The sequence below is a fragment of the Podarcis tiliguerta genome (assembly GCF_965153285.1).
Source record: "Podarcis tiliguerta genome assembly, chromosome: 3".
Classification (NCBI taxonomy): domain Eukaryota; kingdom Metazoa; phylum Chordata; class Lepidosauria; order Squamata; family Lacertidae; genus Podarcis; species Podarcis tiliguerta.
Window position 1 is genome coordinate 65,223,628 of NC_139536.1, and position 19,248 is coordinate 65,242,875.

Sequence of the window (19,248 nt, forward strand, 5' to 3'; positions counted from 1 at the left end):
GTAGATAAATGGGTACCACTGCCGCAGAAAGGTAAACAGCATTTCCATGACTCTCGTTTCTGTCACGGTGTTCCATTGCGCCCAAAGTGGTTCAGTCATGCTGGCCACATGACCCCGGAAGCTGTCTGTGGACAAACACCAGCTCCCTCGGCCTGAAGCGAGATGAGCATTGTAACCCCATAGTCACCTTTGACTGGGTTTAACTGTGCACAGGTCCTTTAACTTACCTTTTTACCTAGTATTCTATGAAGCTCTATAGAATTTTGACAGCAGTTCACATTATCTCAGTAATCTTTACAACAACCCTGAAAGGTAGCTCACTATTATCCCTATATTACAGTTGTGGGGCTGAAGCAGAGAGACTGTGGTTTCCCTAAAGCCTCAAAGAATTAATAATAATAATAATAATAATAATAATAATAATAATTTACTATTTGTACCCCGCCCATCTGGCTGGGCTTCCCCAGCCACTCTGGGCGGCTTCCAACAAAGATGAAAAATACACTAAAATGTCACATATTAAAAACTTCCCTTAGCTTTCATTTAACTCTTGGGGGAAATAATTAGCATCACATGTCATGTGCATGGAAGTTGCCGAACCAGTTAACCAACTAGAAGGATTACTGTTAATAGGACCAGTTTTCCTATAACTTTATATTGCTGGATAGTTTTGATAAACTGCAAAAGCATTTTTAGTTTGCTTTCTGTTGCCACCTTGGAACTTTTCTTTATTTGTGCCCCTTTGTTTTGTACAATTCCTTGCAAATGAAGGAAAACAACTTTTCTTCTTGTATATGTTGATAATATGTTTTTGGTTACTGAGAACAAACAAGATTGTACAAAAACAGGTTTGGGTCAGGCCAGGACATAGGCATCCTGACTGTGACAAAGGTGCCCTGTGTGCTTGCTTGCTTGCTTAACAGCTGTTGGGAACTTCAAGGTCTCTGCTCTCCCTTCTTATGGTCTTGTACTGGACCTGGAGACTCCAATAGAGAGAATTCCATGGCAAGAAGGAGGGCAAGTGGGCAAGAAGAGGGCAAATGACAGGGCAGGAGGTACACGGAGGAGGGCCTTTTCACTGGTGTGGTGCCCACTGTATGCCTCGCTGTTCCCAGACCTGCTCTCTTTTGGCCTGTATTTTGGAGTTTTATAATTTAGGAAGACTTTGGAAGAACTGGTTGACAAGTCTTATCAGTTGCTGATGTATGAGCGGATTTTATTTGCTACTATTCTGTGCTTCTGGTGCACCAGGGTTTATACCAGCGTAATAGAGTTGGCCATGATGCCAGAAGGTATACAATTTATGAGCTTTCTCCATTATCTGCACAGCAGGGGGTGTTCAGTCAACAGTGCAAAGGCTGAGCTGAAGCATTCCCTGCTGGTTACCTGCTTTCAGCAGTAGGTGTCGCTGTTTGGTAGTACCCAATAAGTTAGCTGTCAGATTCTAGAGCTCCCTATTGGTGGCTCTTAGGTATTTCACAAAATACAGAGTCCATTCATAAAACACAGTGTTCATTCATAAAGCAGTAACATAAATTTCCATTGCTACATATTGGGTGTATATTTCAGCGGTTGAACATACAGGTTTATGGCCATGCTGTAGTGTAGTGCTTATGTGACTGTGAATAAAAGGTGGCTGGGCTCATTGTCTTGGGGTTTGGGGGAAGAGGTGACAAAACTTATTTCCAATAAGTGCCCCCCTTTATTTCCCTAACAAGTCCTTGAGTCTGTACTCTGAATGGTGACACCAGGGACCTAGAAGGTGCAGGGCTTGTCAGTCCAACCCCTGCACAGTATCATCAGGGCTGGCCTTAAGGCAATTAGAGCAATTGGGCCAAATTGGACCCCACGGGCCGCTCCTAAGGGGGTCCCCTGCACCAGGGCAATATACAGTGGTACCTCGGGTTACATACGCTTCAGGTTACATGCGCTTCAGGTTACAGCCTCCACTAACCCAGAAATAGTGATTCAGGTTAAGAGCTTTGCTTCAGGATGAGAACAGAAATTGTACTCCGGTGGCGCAGCGGGAGGCCCCATTAGCTAAAGTGGTGCTTCAGGTTAAGAACAGTTTCAGGTTATGTATGGACCTCCGGAACGAATTAAGTACTTAACCTAAGGTACCGCTGTAGATGGATTTTATTTATATCTATAAAATTTTGCAGACTTTGGTTGTGAACTGGGACCCTACAAAAAAATAATAATCAAGTTTCATCCCACTGTTTCAAATTGGGCCTCACTGGCTAGCCCTGAGTCTAATAGTTGCTGGGCCTGAGTTGCCCTGCCCTTGCATGAAGTCTTGGGTTTGCAATTTTGGGAGAGGGGAGACTGCAGCACTGGGGAGTGGGCAGGCTGGCGAGGCCCCCTAGATTTAGTGGCCCTAGGCTTCAGCCTACTTAGCCTATACACAAATCCGGCACTGCCCCTTATGTTCCATCGTGGCAGGAGTGGGAAACCTCAGACCCGAGATCCAGATTTGGCCCTCCGGGCCTCTCTACATAGCCCTTAGGGCTCCTCCCCAGCCACACATCCCATGGCAATGGTCCCCAATATCTGAATCTCATTGAGTGCTTTTGCATGGATGGAATGTGACCTGGAACTGTGATAACCCCCCTTGTTTGCCTAGATGGAAGATGTGGTGTGTGTGCGTGTATGTGTGTGTCTCGGTGTGTAGAAACCTCTGACTCCTACTGTACACAATTAAGAGTCATATCTGTTAACCCACTAACTTTTGCTTCTGGCCCTGTCCGCCTCTGTCATGCAGTTCCTGGAAGGTTACCCATGAGGGAATGCAGCCCTTTGGCTAAAAAGGTCTCTCCCACCTGTCCACCTTCAAGACTTTTGTCCAAATGTTAGGGTTGGCCCAAGACATTTTGGCACCTGAGGTGAACCACCAAATGCCGCCTCCCTCCTCACCAGGAAAGAAGGGGTGAAGGAGGGGGAATAAAGTTCTACATCGGGATCTGTGGTCCCTGTGGATCCTGCTGTCTGAGGCAGTCGCCTCAGCTTGTCTCGTAGGTGGGCCTGCCTGCCAAATGCATGTTCTTCACCACCAGGAACTTTGTTACAGAACTGAGGACAAAGCTTGTAGCAAGTAATGTAAGGTAACCTCTCATTCATACGCTCATACTGTGCACATGTAAGAAAGCCACTGCTATAACAAAAGAGTGAGGAAAGTGGTACTGGTTGCTCTTCCAGCGATGCTGATGACAGCAGTGAGGAAAAACTAGTGTTTGTAAAGGCAGCTGTAGGCAACAATGATTTCATTGGAGAGATATGCGTTCAACACTTACAGCGTTCTTTGGGAGAAATAGTGTCAAATGTTGCTATATCTCTGATCAGCCTTGTGAAAGATGATTATGTTCACCACTGTAACTGAAAGCAATGCTACCACTTATCTGATTTAAATGTGAGCTTTTTATTTCCTGTTGCATCCCGTGGGGTGCTAACGTTTCTTGTGTTAAGTAAAATAATAAAGGACCTTTTCCTTCCTCGTTGATGATAAGGGAACGCTGTAATCCAGCTATAGCACTAATGGCCTGTAACAAGTTTTTAAAATGTGAAAACCATGCAATTGTTATTTCAACTGGTTAAGTATGCATGCCTCATTACCTGCACAACAGCTTTCACTTTATAGGATGGCTCTGAGTTCAAGTATACGATGAAATAAAAGGATGGAATGAGTTGTCAGCAGTGTAAGCTGCTTTGGTTCTCATGTGCTGCTGTAATAAGTAATAGTCTGCACATATTTCAAATTGATGGCAAAGAAAATATAAAATGGGCACTGCAATCAGTGTAGTATCTTTGGCTTGTTAAATTGGATAAATAAATACATTTAAATGTGTAGCAGTTAATGAATAAGGACCCAAACCAATTCAAGTGCAAGCTCAGCACCCACCCACAGAAGATTCTTGGATGAATGCTGGAATATTTTAAAACCCTAAGACAAAGAAAAGGTTCGACTTCAACACTTTCATCACTCTCCACCATGGCAGATTCAGTCCAGTTGTCTCCAAAGCTGTTTATGATTCTGTCTGGATGGAACCAATAGCAAAGAGAGTTGTTTAGACTGGGTGGTCATTTCTTCTCAGCACTGGCTTTATGAATATAACTTCCCATCCAATCAAGAATGTTTCCCCAAAGCATTGAAAATGCAGTACTGCATCCTTGTAGTACTGACAGAAGTAGTGTGTGTTCTCCAGACCTTTTAATAATGTGCAGAGGGAACCATCAATTAAACCAACGTGCAGAGCCTGTGGACTTGCAGATGTTGTTGGACTCTGACTCCCATCAACCCCAGCAGCATGGCCAATGGTGAGGAATGATGGGAGCTGTAGTCCTGCAACATCTGAAGAGCATAGGCACTCCCCTGAACTAAACTTACCTTCTCAAAGGGTATTCAACTGTGTTCCCCACGCACCACACATGTAAATGCTGCACTACATAACTTAGCTTTTTCTCATGCCTTACAACTATGAATTGATCGATATGGTGCCTTTCCTGTATGTTTCGTGGATTCTCTATTTCATCGTCCCTTAGTTAAGCAGAAATAACTACAGCTCTTGGGTGCCTGTCAAGAATGCTGGAGAGGACCATTCTTATTCTTGTTAGATCGTTAGAGACAAGGACCTCTAAATATACACAACCATGATAAAGCATTTACCCAATCTTGAGTACACTTTGAATTTTACAATTCTGCCACTTAGAGTGTGTGCTACAAGCTTTGGGATTCTATAAACGTCCAGAATCGTTGCAGCTTATGAAGTTGTGAACAATAAATTCATACACCATCAAATTACTTCTTGCAGTGATACATTATGACCTCACCTTTCAAAATCACAGCTGCATTTTAGAAATAGCCATGATCATGGAGTGGACTGCAAGTTCCCCATGTGCATCGGCCAGAACACAGTAGCCTCTGTGTATATGGATGTATAACTACATATAAAATCCCATATTGGTAATAGAAACTGGAATTTAATCTCTTTTCTTTTATAATATGGATTGTGTGTGTCCAGTATTTTGCAGGTGAGATTTAAGCATATGCCACAGGGATTGAGAGCCTTTGATCCTCCAGATGTTGCTGAACTACAGTTCGCATCAGGTATGGCCAAAGGCCAGGGATAATGGGAGATGTAATCCTGCAACATCTGGAGGGCCAAAGGTATCCCACACCTGGCATGTGTATGAGTAACAGAAAAGATATAGATGTTCATGTAAGAGAATATGCATATGTTTTAAAGACAAATGGAGTGGGGTGAGTAACATGTAGTTTGTCCCTCCCTGTGATCAACTATTGAATAAAAGGGCTATCCCACCAAAATTATTTTCACTGAACTGTGCCAATAGTATGAAGCCCGAAGATTCTCTTGGTCTCAGTTTCGTTTGAAGTGTTAAATATTATTGGAATCCTTAAGTAGACAAGCAAGAATTTCAGAAATTTATTGCAAAGTTTTACTGCTGCCATTTTACAGAGCAAGAGTTTGCCAATTTGATGATATACAGGTAAAAAACAAACTAGCACTTGGTTTTCCTTCCATGTCAGCATTGCTCATTTCAGAGATGATAGTCTGAAGACAGTTCTTCATACAAACTCCAACAAGAGATTGACATTTCTATGCTTTTTCATACTGACGAACAGCAACAATATCACCAAAGGTGAGGGTCTGCAAATTCAAGGAGAGATGGGGTGATTAGGACCGGTATGTGCCATTTGGACATAACACAAAGCACCATGTGGATCCTGTGATTCTTCAACAAGCCATTGTTGCAAAAATTAACCTGCTTGCAGGCTTCCCACAGGAAACTGGTTGGCCACTGTGAGAGCAGGATAGTGCACTAGATGGGCCAGCCTGATCCAGCCAGCTCTTACGTTCAAAAATTGTGCAAACAGGGAAGGAGAAGGGGCCTCCTGCGTAGTATATTACCTTATCAATATACTGCATTATGATTTATTTCATCAGTATATTGCACAATGTGGTTTGAGTCAAGAACCATTTTACCAAGGGCAAAGATGTTCACATTAGAATGTACCACTGCAGGTTTTGAAAACCATTAAGGTTTGAAGGAAGATATGGAACAAAATGCAATTTCAAGGGAAACCAAGGAATGAAGAATAATAGAAGAGAAAGCCTCTTTACAGACCTTTCAATGATATGTTGAGAATTCTCATTAGATGTCCGAAGAAGAAAGTAATGGATTTTCTGCCAATATGTGACGGCAGGAAGAGGAATTGTAAGAACATTCCCAACTAACTTCCAGCTGAGGTTGCAATCCTAATCTTACTCAGCTGGGAGTAAACCCCAGCACATTAAGTAGGACTTACTGCACAATCCTAACCATGTCTACTCAGAAGTAAGATGGCTACACCTTGACTGTTTTTTTAAATGTTCATAATAGTTTAGTTTATTGGAACTGCAGATGTTACTTCTGCGAAACATGTTCTTTATAAGTGGTCAGAAGAGGGGGGGAATTATCAGAAAGTTTGAGACATAAGACCTCACAGTGTTATCAACATGAGCATATATAGCCTCAATAAACCTTTATTTACTTACCATGACCATTTTACCATCTTTGATTTCTCTAACGAAGTTTGTCTCTTTGCCATCCCATTTCTGTACATGAACTAACTTATCACCATCCATGGTCACCACTGACTGTGAGTATAAAGAACACACATCAGATGTTTCGTTTAGAATGGGACAAGTGTCATTAAGTTTATCGAAATAATTCTGAGCCCATCCAGCCACAGCTAAGGGCTTTCAAAATTTCTTGATTATCAATGGATAAATTAATCATATGTTTAAATCTCTGAATTATTAGTCAGAAGCATTTATTTCAAATCAATGAACTTGGTAACAATACAGTTAAAAACAGCTTGGTAATAAAATGCAAACTATATATAAAAAGTAATTTGATTCTTATATGTGTAGTTGGTTCAAATAAAGCTGTACCAGAATTCATATTTGACCTGGTGTAGGGACCATTCTCACGTTTCAGTGAATGGTAATAGATGTCATCCAACCAAGTCATACTCAGTGTAGGCTCACTGAAATCAATGGGCTTACATTTCAGTTCATTGATTTCAGTGGGTCTTCTCTGGGTATGATTAACATCATCCAGTAAATGGATTCAATGTTTAGTTGAAATCCTTCACTCTAAACGTCAGATGTTTCATCTGAAGTCAAGAACACAGGTTCTGATCAGAACAGGAGCATTTCTGGAACAGAACAAGGAACCATTATTATCCAGCAGATTCTGGACCATTTGAGACATAGTCATGGGGTGATGCATAATAGAGTCATGAATGTTCTTTAGATACGCTATGCCTACCTTGCATGCCCAGAGGTCTCTGCTAAGGGGGTGATGCCACTCCCAGAGGCCTTGGAAAAGATGAAAGGCAAGTATACGATCACATCCCTATACTGAATGCATTTATTTAGAACCAGATCTCATTGGTTTGAACAGATCTTCCAAGTAGGTGTGCTTTGTGTCATCTTAGGTGGCCCAAAAATTTAATAAAACCCTATAACCTCATTGTTTCAATATGCTGAATAAGTTCAAATCAATCATTCTTTATTTCATGCCTTCCTTAAAACCAGTGCTATTTTTCTTGAAAAAGAGGTGCCAGAACTCACCAAGAACACCTCCCTTGTTCTCTTATAATGACAATGGTGCCCACCTGAGAAGTGCTGGAACTGAGTTCTGGTGAGTTCTGGCTGAAAAACAGCCCTGCTTAAAATTTACTTAGTGCTCCCATCAGTAACAGACAAAAAATATCTGTATTCTTTTACTTCCTGTCAATTCTGAAAGATTAGCTTTTTTTAAAAAAAAGTCTCTGCGGCAGCTCAAGCTGTTTCTTACTTACTTTGCAGTTCCTGTCATCTGCGGTAGTTTCATCAAATTCTTCTCCCAGGTTGAAGCTGATTTCTGTGTTCTTGAAGGTACTCTGAGTTCTGATCACCACCTTGCCTCCTTCCTGGCAGATGATCACAGTTGGTTTGGTCACATTCCCAACTTGGCGAGTAGCAAAGCCAACTCCTAAGATTTTAAAAATAATTTAAAATGAAAATAATGAAACTGGGTTATTTTACATATTGGATTCTGAAGTTTAAAGGGGAGGAGATCTTGCCACCCCATTCAAAAAATCGTGTTTCCCCTAGAAACAAAGAAATTTTATAATCATCCAGTCTGGTTCCCTGCTCAATGTAGAATCAGTGCAGAATGCAACTACAGCACTCATGGCATCCAGCCATCCAGCCTTGGCTTAAATCCATCCCAGTGAAGTACTTAAATCTCCTTCTGCTTATTTATTGTATTTACAGCTCACCATTCCATTGGTCTGTTCAAGACTGCTCACAAAATCAGAATTGTGCAAGAGATTACACCGAATCAAGATAAAGTGATTGTAATAAAGATGTGAATGTTATGTCTGTAATCCTAGGTGCAGTTACATGGGACTTACATGAGAGTCAACCTGCAAAGGAGAAGATCTCATGAATTTTATTTTTCTGTTCAGTCATCTACTTTGCAACTCATTGCATAGTTGTCTATGCACATGGAGATTTCCCCCTCTTCCAATACTTGCTTGAGCTAGCTCACTGAAAAGCAATAATGAGGATATAGAATCATCCGTGATGCAATTCATTACCTTGTCTACTGACTGCTGCATTTTGCTCACACAGATGACATTTTTGCTCTAATCAGCACCAGGTTTATATTTGCCTTTGCTACTGCAACAGATGTCATTTCTTTTTCACAAAAAATAAAGCGACACAAAGCATGGGCCGTCCATTACAGAGCTGAGCCAGTGCACCCTCATTGTCCCTCAGCTGCTTTTTAATTCACACACAAAACAGTTCCCACAACAGCTATACTGAAAGAGAATTTTGTTTCCAATTCTATTATGCTCAAATATTTACTGCGATGAGCATTTTAGTCCATTAATTTCCAATGGAACTTTTTAATAAGTGTGCTTGGGTATCATATTGTTAGGCTAAGATTCCTGAAAATATTTACTTGGGAGTAACATTCATTCAAATGATGCTAGCAATATCTATGTACATTTACATTCCAATCCTAACTATATTTTCTTTGAAGCAAATTAACTTGATTTAATAAATATAAGTGCACTTCCAACCATACATGCTTAGAATCTCAGCCTTAGTTCATTCAGACTTACTTCTTCACAAGCATATTTAGACTTGCAAACAGCATTTACTGGTACTTAAATTCAAGCAGTTGTGGATTAGTTCATACCGGTCTAAATTAGTTCATCTTCCCTGTGGCAATGCATGCTTATTTAAAATATTAAAATCATTTTTCGGTCAGTATCACAAGACTTACATCGCTGTAATGGGTTAGCACGCTGCAAAATCCCAAACTCTATAACTGTGCTAAAGAAGAAACAGTCACAAACCGCATGAGTAGATTACCTAGGATGACCTGGCTTAAGCAGTTACTTCTACATACCCAGTGCCTTCATGTACTCATCAAAGTTCTGGCTGTCAATCAGCTTCCAGGTAGCACAGAATGCCTCAACCATTTTAGCTGTTGAATGAGAGGGATAGACAACTGCTGGCGCGAGAGCAGGTGTTACTATTCCTGTGTTAGAATCTTGCACCTTCACTCCAGCTCAGCCCCTTCTTTACTGAGAGAAGAGGCATGCAAACTCGAAAATAACTTAAATTGGAGGCTCCACCCAGGCCTCCTCATTGCTCCTTTGAGGCAGAGTAAGGGGGGGGGGGAGGAAGGTTTCCAGTCTGTTAGATGATTGGATCAGGCCACTGGGTCAACAGAGCTGGTTGGACTAGCCATCCTATTCAGATTGGAAATCAGGGGAGGGAGAAGAAGAGGCTCTTCTGTGAGTGAGGGGAATGTAAAAATGTCTGAGGGTCTTTTAAGTTGTGTTTGAAAACTTGGCATAGGGAGGTGGCGGCCTCAAAAGGGAGAGCCACACAATAAGACATTCAGATTAGTTTCCACTGAAACTCTATATGCTGGTGAAGATTTTAAAAAGACACTGGGCTGTTATTTGTCTTGCAAAGAAAACCAAGGATTAACCCCTTGTTCCCTAAAAAGAGGAAAGTATGAAAGATAGAATTAGCATATCTGCCCACCCCTCCTCTCCCCCAACCCATGCCAAAAAGGAATTAAATATATCAATAGGTGGGGTAATATACACGGACTTAAGGCGACATTGTTTCCCCAAGGAAAATGGAGGGTATTTAAGAAGTGAGATATAGTATAGAATATTGTTACAACAATGTCACTTAACGCAGTGCACACAAAATATTTTTTTCTGACTCTGAATAGAGACAGGCCCAAAGATCTGTGACTTAACACTGACTGCTTCCCCCCGCCCTTACGTGCAGAAGTATGGGTCACCAAGAAAACATGCAATAACTCTGTACTTCATTGATAGAGCACATGCATTCGAAAGGTGTCAGCTTTTAGTATCTCCAGGGAAGGGTTAAGTGAGAACCTTACCTGAAACCCTGGAAGACTGCTGCAAGTCAGCGCTGACAATATTGAGTTAGATGGACCATAAGGCAGTTTCCTATGTTCGTAGCAATAATTTTGGGGAAGGTCCTAGCTCAGATGCAGAGCATTTCTTTTGCATGCAGAAGCTCCCAGATTTTATCCCCGGCGTCTCCCAGTAGAACTGTCTCTCGTCTGCAATCCTAGAAAGCCACTGCAAGTCACTATACTGAGCTGGATGGATTAATGGCCTGACTCAGGATAAAGCAGCTTCCCAAATTGCTAGGTAGATAGCCACTGTGGCAGTATAGGGTATATGCTTCCCGCCATTGTCATACTTTGCACATACGAACATGGCATTCAGGGATAACAAACCCAATGGCCTCTTCTTCCAATCACCAAAGGAAATCAAGAGAACTGGAGCGACACTTTTGCTATGCAGGAACAGCTGCCCCAGAGTTATTTGATACATTTTAAGCTAGTTGATGCTGTGGTGTAGGATGCTGAATTTACTGTGATTCTGTTGCTGCAGTAAAAGGTAAAGGGACCCCTGACCATTAGGTCCAGTCGTGGCCGACTCTGGGGTTGCTGCGCTCATATCGCTTTATTGGACGAGGGAGCCGGCATACAGCTTCCAGGTCATGTGGCGTATGACTAAGCCGCTTCTGGCGAACCAGAGCAGCGCACGGAAACGCCGTTTACCTTCCCACTGGAGTGGTACCTATTTATCTGCTTGCACTTTGACGTGCTTTTGAACTGCTAGGTTGGCAGGAGCAGGGACTGAGCAACGGGAGCTCACCCCATTGCGGGGATTCGAACCACCGACCTTCTGATCGGCAAGTCCTAGGCTCTGTGGTTTAACCCACAGCGCCACCCACGTCCCTCACCCATGCCCCACGCCTGTTGCTGTGGTATTTGCTGCTTTTACTATATTTTTACTGTTTTATTGTGAATTGCCTTGAGATGTACTTTTAATGAAAGGCAATGTAAAAGTATTTAAACTAAATACCCGCGCATACATGCAACAGACCCTCCAGGTGTCCCTATTTTCCAGGGACAGTCTCAGATTTACAGAAGCTGTCATGGTTTCTGATCTGATCCAGGAATGTCCCACTTTTCCTTAGGACGTCCCTATTTTCATTGGAGAAATGTTGGGGGGCAAGCACGCAATCCCAGGAGGAGCTCACAGCACTCCTATGACCTTATGGCTAGGTGGCCAACTTTGGGGTTGGTTTCATTTCTCCCCCACCCATTGAATGCTCAAAAAGGGGCATGGCTCTGTATCTCCTTCCTATCTAAGCAAGTCCACCATTTGAAAGCATCCTTTTTGATAGAACCAGGGCCATAATGGAAATTTCTCAAGAGACAAATAGTTGCAGGAATCTGCCTTAATCTTTCCGCTGTGATAAGGTCTCCTAAATTGTTTAGAAATGATCAAATCCTGTGTACACAGCTATCTGATGGTGAAATTCCATGGACCCGGTGAAATTCCAAGGACTCAGAAGGCTAGATTACTATTTGGCTCATCCATACTGCCATTTAATGTGGATAGTAAGCTTCTTGCACCACCAGCAATTTTCCACTGCCCTTATGACGTTTTTCTCCAAATCACTGCCTTCCCACACTTTTTTGCTCCCTCAATCCAGTTTTTCTCATACCCTCTTCTTCTCAGAGTGTCCTGGCATGAGATGGTATGTGGTGACTCCCTTTCTCTTGAGATCATATTCTCTCCCAGCTCAGACAACCCTTGATGTTTAAGTGTCCTCTAAAAACATTACTTGGATCCCCCCAGCCTTTGCTGTTACATTGTTATAATTTCAGTACATTGCTTTTCCTTTACTCCTGCTGTTATGAGCTGTGTTTTAAACTGCATTGCAGTTGTAATGTTATGTTATTTTAAAACTTTTGTACACTCCCTTGTGACCAATGTGGGAGGTGTCATAAAAATGTATTAATATATTCTAGCTGTTTAGCATGTGTTCTCCACAGCTCAATAAATAGTGTGAAGTGCATTGCTAGTCTACGACTATCACCAAACAATAGTGCAGTTTGCATAGGAGTTTCTGTGTGTTTGGAAGTACGGTGCAGAGAGGAAAATCCATGTCCAAGACAGGTTCTGTTCCTCAAAAGTTCAGCTAGCACAAGCCTTATTGAGCTGAAGGCCTGGAACAGCTTAGGCTGCAGGACATTAAATGGTAGCATGCTTCACTTCAAATGGGTGCAGAGTGCCATCTACTGCTTGCAGCAAGCAATAACAACTTTGCCTGTTCTTTGTGGCCCATTCACCTTATCTTGGAACTTTACAGCTTGTAAAGAACTTTGGAAACAAGTAAAAGGGTAAAAGACTTTGCAGAATGGTTTTCATATTTTGCAACATTAAGGTAACATATACGTACACTCCAGTTCATCATATTTAGCTTTGGAAAATAGATGCAGAATCACTGACAGCCAGCACATGATTGACTTGCATGTGATGAGGAAATGTGACCTTTCTAAGTGAATTGTAGGAAACCATTCACCTTTACCTGTAGGAAAGCATTATCAGAATACTGTAGTATCTACCACTATCAAACATTTCAATTACCCCCCTCCCCAAAATGTGGGACTCAGTGGGGTGGAACCAGGGCTGGGTTTAGGTTTGCTGAGGCCCTAAGCTACTGAAGGTAATGGGGCCCTTTATACGTCCAGCTGTCCTTTGTCAACAACAAATTGTCACTGTTGCTTGTGTTGAATATATGCTATATGGTAATTTATGGACCTAATAGGTATCTAGAGCCATTTGTACATAACAAATAGGAGCCTATACAACATAAAACACTGTTGCTGTATGTTTTGTTTTATTTTATCTTTATCTTATATTTTGGAAATGTACATCCAGTTTTTTCCTTTAATTTTTTTTGGGGGCCCCCAAGAGAGTGAGGCCCTAAGCTATAGCTTGTTTAGCTTATATGTCAATCCAGCACTGGGTGGAACACAGTGTAGTACCAAGTGGGGTATGTGCACATGGAATGAGGTTCGCTTGCACAATGAGACTTTCCCCTCCTCTATTCCCTGAGTTTCCCCTAAACCTGTTCTGGTTTACCCCTCAACCCTCCAGAATAGACTTGGGGGGCACACAGGAGGGAAGAGCGGGAGAAAGTCCCATTGCGCAAGCAGGCCTTTTTCCATGCACACAACTCAGCTGAATCCTGCCCAGAGGCAGGCCACAACATTTGGTACAAATTGCTACAGACTTGCCGTGGAGCATAGGAGGATGAATGCAGCATCTGTGGTATGAAATAGACGGGAGGAGAAACCCATTTTCCTATCACAGAATGTTGTTTGCAGCAGAGACCAAGGTATGCTGGAGCTGCATGCAATCTTCTTATCAAGAGACTGGCTAGCAGAACCCAGCCTGGGTGCAGTCAAATGATGCCACAGGCCTCCCTGAACAATACTGAGCTACAGTAGATGAACCAATGATCTGACTGATCCTGAGGCCATTTTCTGTGTTCCTAACGAGAAAATTCTGCTTTGCTGACTTGTCACTTGCAAGGCCTATAACAACAAGCAATTGCTAGGTATCGAATGTATACATTTTTTCCCTAGCTGATAGCCAAACTTCCGCTTGGGTCAATTCTTGGCAAGGAAGGATGGGGATCATCTTGCCCGTATTTCTGTATTGCATGATAGTTCTGTATGATGCTGATGTGGTAATTATGGCAATTATTGGCACAACTGTACAACCCACTACATTTTGCAACTCATTACCCAAGGCATCTTTGGCAGTGCCTGGAGACAGATAGTCAGGTTGTGTATCTACAGCAGTGACCAGAGGAGGAATGACTGCTGGAAGGAATGCAGAGAGAAGAAACATCTGTAACAGCGGAACTGGATGCCTTCATCTGCCCCACCTGCAATAAAACATGTCTCTCCCGTATTGGTCTCTACAGCCACAGCAGGCGCTGTAACTCTCCAATGGTTTGACTTTACCCCAAAGGTACACTCTTCCATTGTCTCCCAAGACAGATGGATGCCAACAACAACAACTTCTGATGCAAGAGGAAATAACAAAGTTGGATGGTACCCCATCCAAAAATATACTGCTATGGGTGCAAGAATTCATACAAGTGTGCTCTTGAATTGCTGTACAAATAACATATGCAGTATATTTTAAATACAACCTTTATTATAAAACGTGAATCAATCCTTTGGTACAGGCAAAATATATATTGAAAGAAAATGCTTTGAATGTTGATTTTAACAGGATCAGTTATGAGCCAATAAACCCACATCCTAACTCAAGTGAAAAGTTTGCGTCCCTGGGTCTTGTGAAGACACGAGTGACAAAAGACAAACAAAGACCAAATGAAGAGATAACCAATTTCATTTTTCATGCTGAAATGAAATAAAAGTTTAAATCAATTACAAATGCCACTAGTTCACTTTAGAAACTTATGGATACACAGAAGGTTGAGATCACTGGATAAGTCAGATTTGAGAAAGGGCAGCGCAGAATGCTCTCAAAAGGATTTTAAAATCCTAAGTGATCTCAGTGCCTTGTGACATTTTGAAGGAGTGAGGAAAGAGTGTTTTTCATTTTCCTCTGTATACCAGGACGTCTCTAGAGTCCAAACTTCAAAAGGGTATCCTGGGGTTATAGACAGGTGGCATTCCATTTCCTCCAAAGATTAGACAGCCTACTATGTCAAAAATAAACGGCTTAATATAGCCTCGGATTCTGGAGAAATTAAAAAAATTATAGGGCTGGGGGAAGAGAGAAAAGGTTACCTTAGAAATGAAGAAAGGAGGGCCTTTCCAGATAGTAGCACAACACTTGTGCCATTGTTACAAGGGATCCAGAGACCTTTCGTACGATTCAGAGATACTTCCATGTTCTGAACACTCTGTATTCTCTGGCCAGGAAAATGTGGTACTCAGAGCAGCCCATTGCCATGGTGACGGCTGTGTGGAACACAGCTCCCATCAGCCAATAGCTGTTGTTGTGTGAATTGTGCTTGCATGAGAGCCATGGGCACCTATTAGATTGTCCCCATGGTGCCTGCCCAACAATCCCCATTCCTGAAACATTGTGTGAATGTGGGGTTGTACAATTTATTGTCTCCCTATCTCTTCCCGAGACACTGATAAGCACTGCTACCAGTCTATGTAGACAATAACTGAGTTAGTTGGGCAAATAATCTGGTCTGGTATAAGGCCGCTCCCATGTTATTCATTTGTTGACATTTTTAGATAGTGCTCCTTTTGGCTGGGCTACAGAAGTGCTGCAAGGACAGTTCTTAGGGACCCCTTAAAACAAAAAGCACACTGGCAAGGCTGCCTTTCCTGCATCAGTGCCCTACCATTTTACAGCTTTTAGAAATGGTTTGTTATTTCTGGAGTTTGAGCTCTCCTGCTCCACTCTGAAGCTCCCATCTCCCAGGATTCATTTTCTACTTTCTTTTTTAAAGCCTTGGTCAAGCTCCGTTGCTGCAGCACAGTGAACCCTACATCTTTTACATTAGTGCAGTGTGCCTCCGGCTCTCAATCAGGGCTAGGAATGTTTCACGTTAAACACAAATAGAAATGTTTTGGATTTATCCTCTGAAAAGCCCCCAAGAGATCAACCTAACAGCAGCAAGTATTTGGGTGGTTGTTGCATTTGATTATTTACACTGTATCCGAGAGGATATGCTGGCGCTGATTTTGTTACAGGACTGAAAACAAATCTAAAACCTTGACATGCATTCTGCAGGTATTGGCTGTGGACTATAGCACACAAATAACTTGTTATTTCATGGATTAAGTAACACCACTGAAAACCTTCAACAGCTCCTTATTCATGTCTGCCAGCTGTTTGAAGTATTGTGTATTTCAGAGTCTTGCATACGCTGGGAGTGGAATCTGTTGGCGATCTCCACAAACCAAGCATTTCACAAATATTAGGAATCCATGCTCTTCCCTTCTGTTTCTTGATTTTCCGTTGTGGTGTTGGAAGAGGATGTTTCCCCGCCAGCAGCTCCTTCATCTAAAGAGAAACAACATGTTAGATGTACCCTGAACAGTTTGGTCAAAACATTCTGATCGTTAGGAGGTTTGGTGAAGAGAATTCCGAGTTAAAAATGGATTATGTTAATATTGGACCATTTGGAATTCAGAGAATCTGGGAGGTTCTACAATAAAGCTTTGGATAATGGAGATGATATGCTAATTTCATTGTGCAGGAAAAAAGCATGTATATACTACATGGAAGGTAGCCTGTTGCTGTTTTTTGTTGTGAAGATATACATTTCAGAAGTTCCTGAGTTCCTCTGGCACCCAAAATAAATAAATAAATAAATTTATTATTATTTATACCCTGCCCATCTGGCTGGGTTGTCCCAGCTACTCTGGGAAGCTTCCAACAAATATAAAAGCATAATAAAATATCAAACATTAAAACCTTCCCAATGCAGGACCACCTTCAGATGTCTTCTAAAAGTTGTGTAGTTCTTTATCTCCTTGACATCTGATGGGAGGCCCTCTGCCTGGTTCCCTGTAACTTTGCTTTTTGCAGCGAGGAAACTGCCAGGAGGCCCTCGGAGCTGGACCTCAGTGTCTGGGCTGAATGATAGTGGTGGTGATGCTCCTTCACGTACACAGGGCTGAGGCCATTTAGGGCTTTAAAGGTCAGCACCACACTTTGAATTGTGCTTGGGAATGTACTGGGAACCAGTGCAGCTCCTTTAGGACTGGTGTTATATGGTTCCGGTGGCCACTCCCAGTCACCAGTCTAGCTGCTGCATTCTGGATTAGTTGTAGTTTCTGAGTCACCTTCAAGGATGGCCCCATGCAGAGCACATTGCAGTAGTCCAAGCATGTCCCAGTTGGCCCGTACAGTTGGCAGTCACTAGCTAGGAAACAGTACAACCCTTGACCATCAATGAGGGGTAACATCTTGTTCTCAATCGTTTTGTCTGCATTACCTTCAGACATTGAGAGCTCAGCTAATTTGTGTGGTAGGTCCGATGTTCCAGCACCAGCGGAAGAACCCAGAATGTCTGGTAAGGCATTTCGGCGACCGGCCCGTCCAGAGGCTGCAAAATCTGTGACCACAGGCTCCACATCAGTCATCTCTGACTTCTTTCCTCATAGCAACATTGACTGGAAAACACAGAGTAAAAAGAAGATTGTCAGCTTCAAGAGTCTAGTGTCAGAGAACAAAGTAATCCTGCTATTTGACAGAGGAAGGTAGCTCGCCTTTTGAAAACCCAAATGTCAGCTGGCTGAAGGGAGCACAGAACCAGTTGTTCCTTAGTAAATGTCAGGGGTTCAGCACACCGATGCTGAAATTCTATCCACAGAATCCACTTTTCCTTTCTCTCCATTTCCCATTTGTTCTTCAACCACCAGTACTGAGCAGGCATAATAGAAAAACTCTCCACATTCATGACTAGTACAAAGAAAAGCATCTGTGGACTTTCACAACTTTGAATAGGCAATTTTGTTTTGTGTATTTTGCGGGGTAGTTTGGTCAGCCAAATAGAAGATGACCAGCTTTCTGTGTTACTGTCCTATCTCAGAGGAGGATTTTCTTTAAGTTGGAGAGAAAACTTCCCAACAATTCTGAAAGATATGGGGTGGGGGGGAGAAGAAAGAATGGAAACTTTTGTTTCAAATGTACGGCACAGGCTGGGAGCTAGCTGCAGGCTTTCGTCTGAAGAAAATAGATACAAATGGGATTCATAGTACGGTTTTATGGTAATGTGATCTGGTTGCACAACCATATGAAAATCTTTTTAAATACAGTGGTACCTAGGGTTACATATCCTTAAGGTTACATACGCTTCAGGTTACAGACTCCGCTAACCCAAAAATAGTGCTTCAGGTTAAGAACTTTGCTTCAGGATGAGAACAGAAATTGTGCTCCAGCGGTGCAGCAGCAGCAGGAGGCCCCATTAGCTAAAGTGGTGATTCAGGTTAAGAACAGTTTCAGGTTAAGAACAGACCTCCGGAACGAATTAAGTACTTAACCCGAGGTACCACTGTATTAGCATTAAAAGCATGTATTTTCTCTGCAATCCAGGAAGCACATTTTTGAAGTTAGAAAGAAGTACTGCTCTGCTATCATGTAACTACAACGGGGGGTGGGGGGGATGGTAGGGATGGACCTGCAGCTCTTTAGCTCCTACCAGCCCCAACCAGCATGGGCAGTGGTTCAGTGATGAGCCACAGATCTTCAACACCCCTGAACTACAAGGGAGAACACCCCCCAATTATTTCTAGAGCCTTTCCTGGGGCTGCTGGGAACTTGCAAAGTGCTCTTCCCCATAACAGAACCAGTGATGTGGTTGCTCAGGCGCAGAAGTGCAGTTGTGAAGATCTGGCCCCATGAAGCAGGAATAATGCAGCCGTAAAGGGAGATTGGATGTGAAGACCCATAATAAGAGGAGTTAGGACCAGGAAGGATAAGGTGATAAATTCAGATTAGTGCTCTCCCTCCCTCCCCAGAGTTTCCATTTGATGGGCCTCTTTGCAACACCCCAGTCCACAACAAGTGCCACCCTTTAAGATTGATTCCCTGATATGAAATAATATTGTACTGGGGGGGGGGGGAAGCATCCAGTTGAAAAGCCGGGCTTGAGGCTCATTTAAAATGAGAAATAACCATACAGACCGAATAAACTTTCGCTCACATTAGGATACATGGACCACACCAGGACATAAGACAGGGCTCAGCTGCATATGGAATCGCCTAGATTTGAAGTTGGAGCAGCAGGTGGTGCTGTATGAATTCCTTCACACACATGGCTA

The 19,248-nt window shown here is 42.5% G+C and overlaps 2 protein-coding genes across 2 annotated transcripts in view; both read right to left on the reverse strand.

The window, feature by feature from the left end:
* Positions 1 to 5,423: 5,423 nt before the first annotated feature.
* On the reverse strand, positions 5,424 to 9,677 carry FABP7 (fatty acid binding protein 7). The gene is made up of 4 exons (XM_083433659.1): positions 9,469 to 9,677; positions 7,865 to 8,037; positions 6,552 to 6,653; positions 5,424 to 5,663 (listed from the first exon to the last, which is right to left on the reverse strand). The coding sequence occupies exons 1-4, from the start codon at positions 9,539 to 9,541 to the stop codon at positions 5,613 to 5,615; spliced, it is 399 nt and encodes a 132-aa protein (XP_083289785.1). The 5' UTR covers positions 9,542 to 9,677; the 3' UTR covers positions 5,424 to 5,612.
* Positions 9,678 to 14,624: 4,947 nt separating this feature from the next.
* The window catches only part of PKIB (cAMP-dependent protein kinase inhibitor beta), a 41,047-nt gene continuing 36,423 nt past the window's right edge, over positions 14,625 to 19,248 (reverse strand). The window contains exons 2-3 of the mRNA XM_083435172.1: positions 17,421 to 17,598; positions 14,625 to 16,483 (exon numbers count right to left, since the gene is read on the reverse strand). Coding sequence (XP_083291298.1) covers positions 16,398 to 16,483; positions 17,421 to 17,568 — 234 coding nt within the window. The 5' untranslated portion in view covers positions 17,569 to 17,598 and the 3' untranslated portion in view covers positions 14,625 to 16,397. The remainder of the gene's footprint in view (positions 16,484 to 17,420; positions 17,599 to 19,248) is intronic.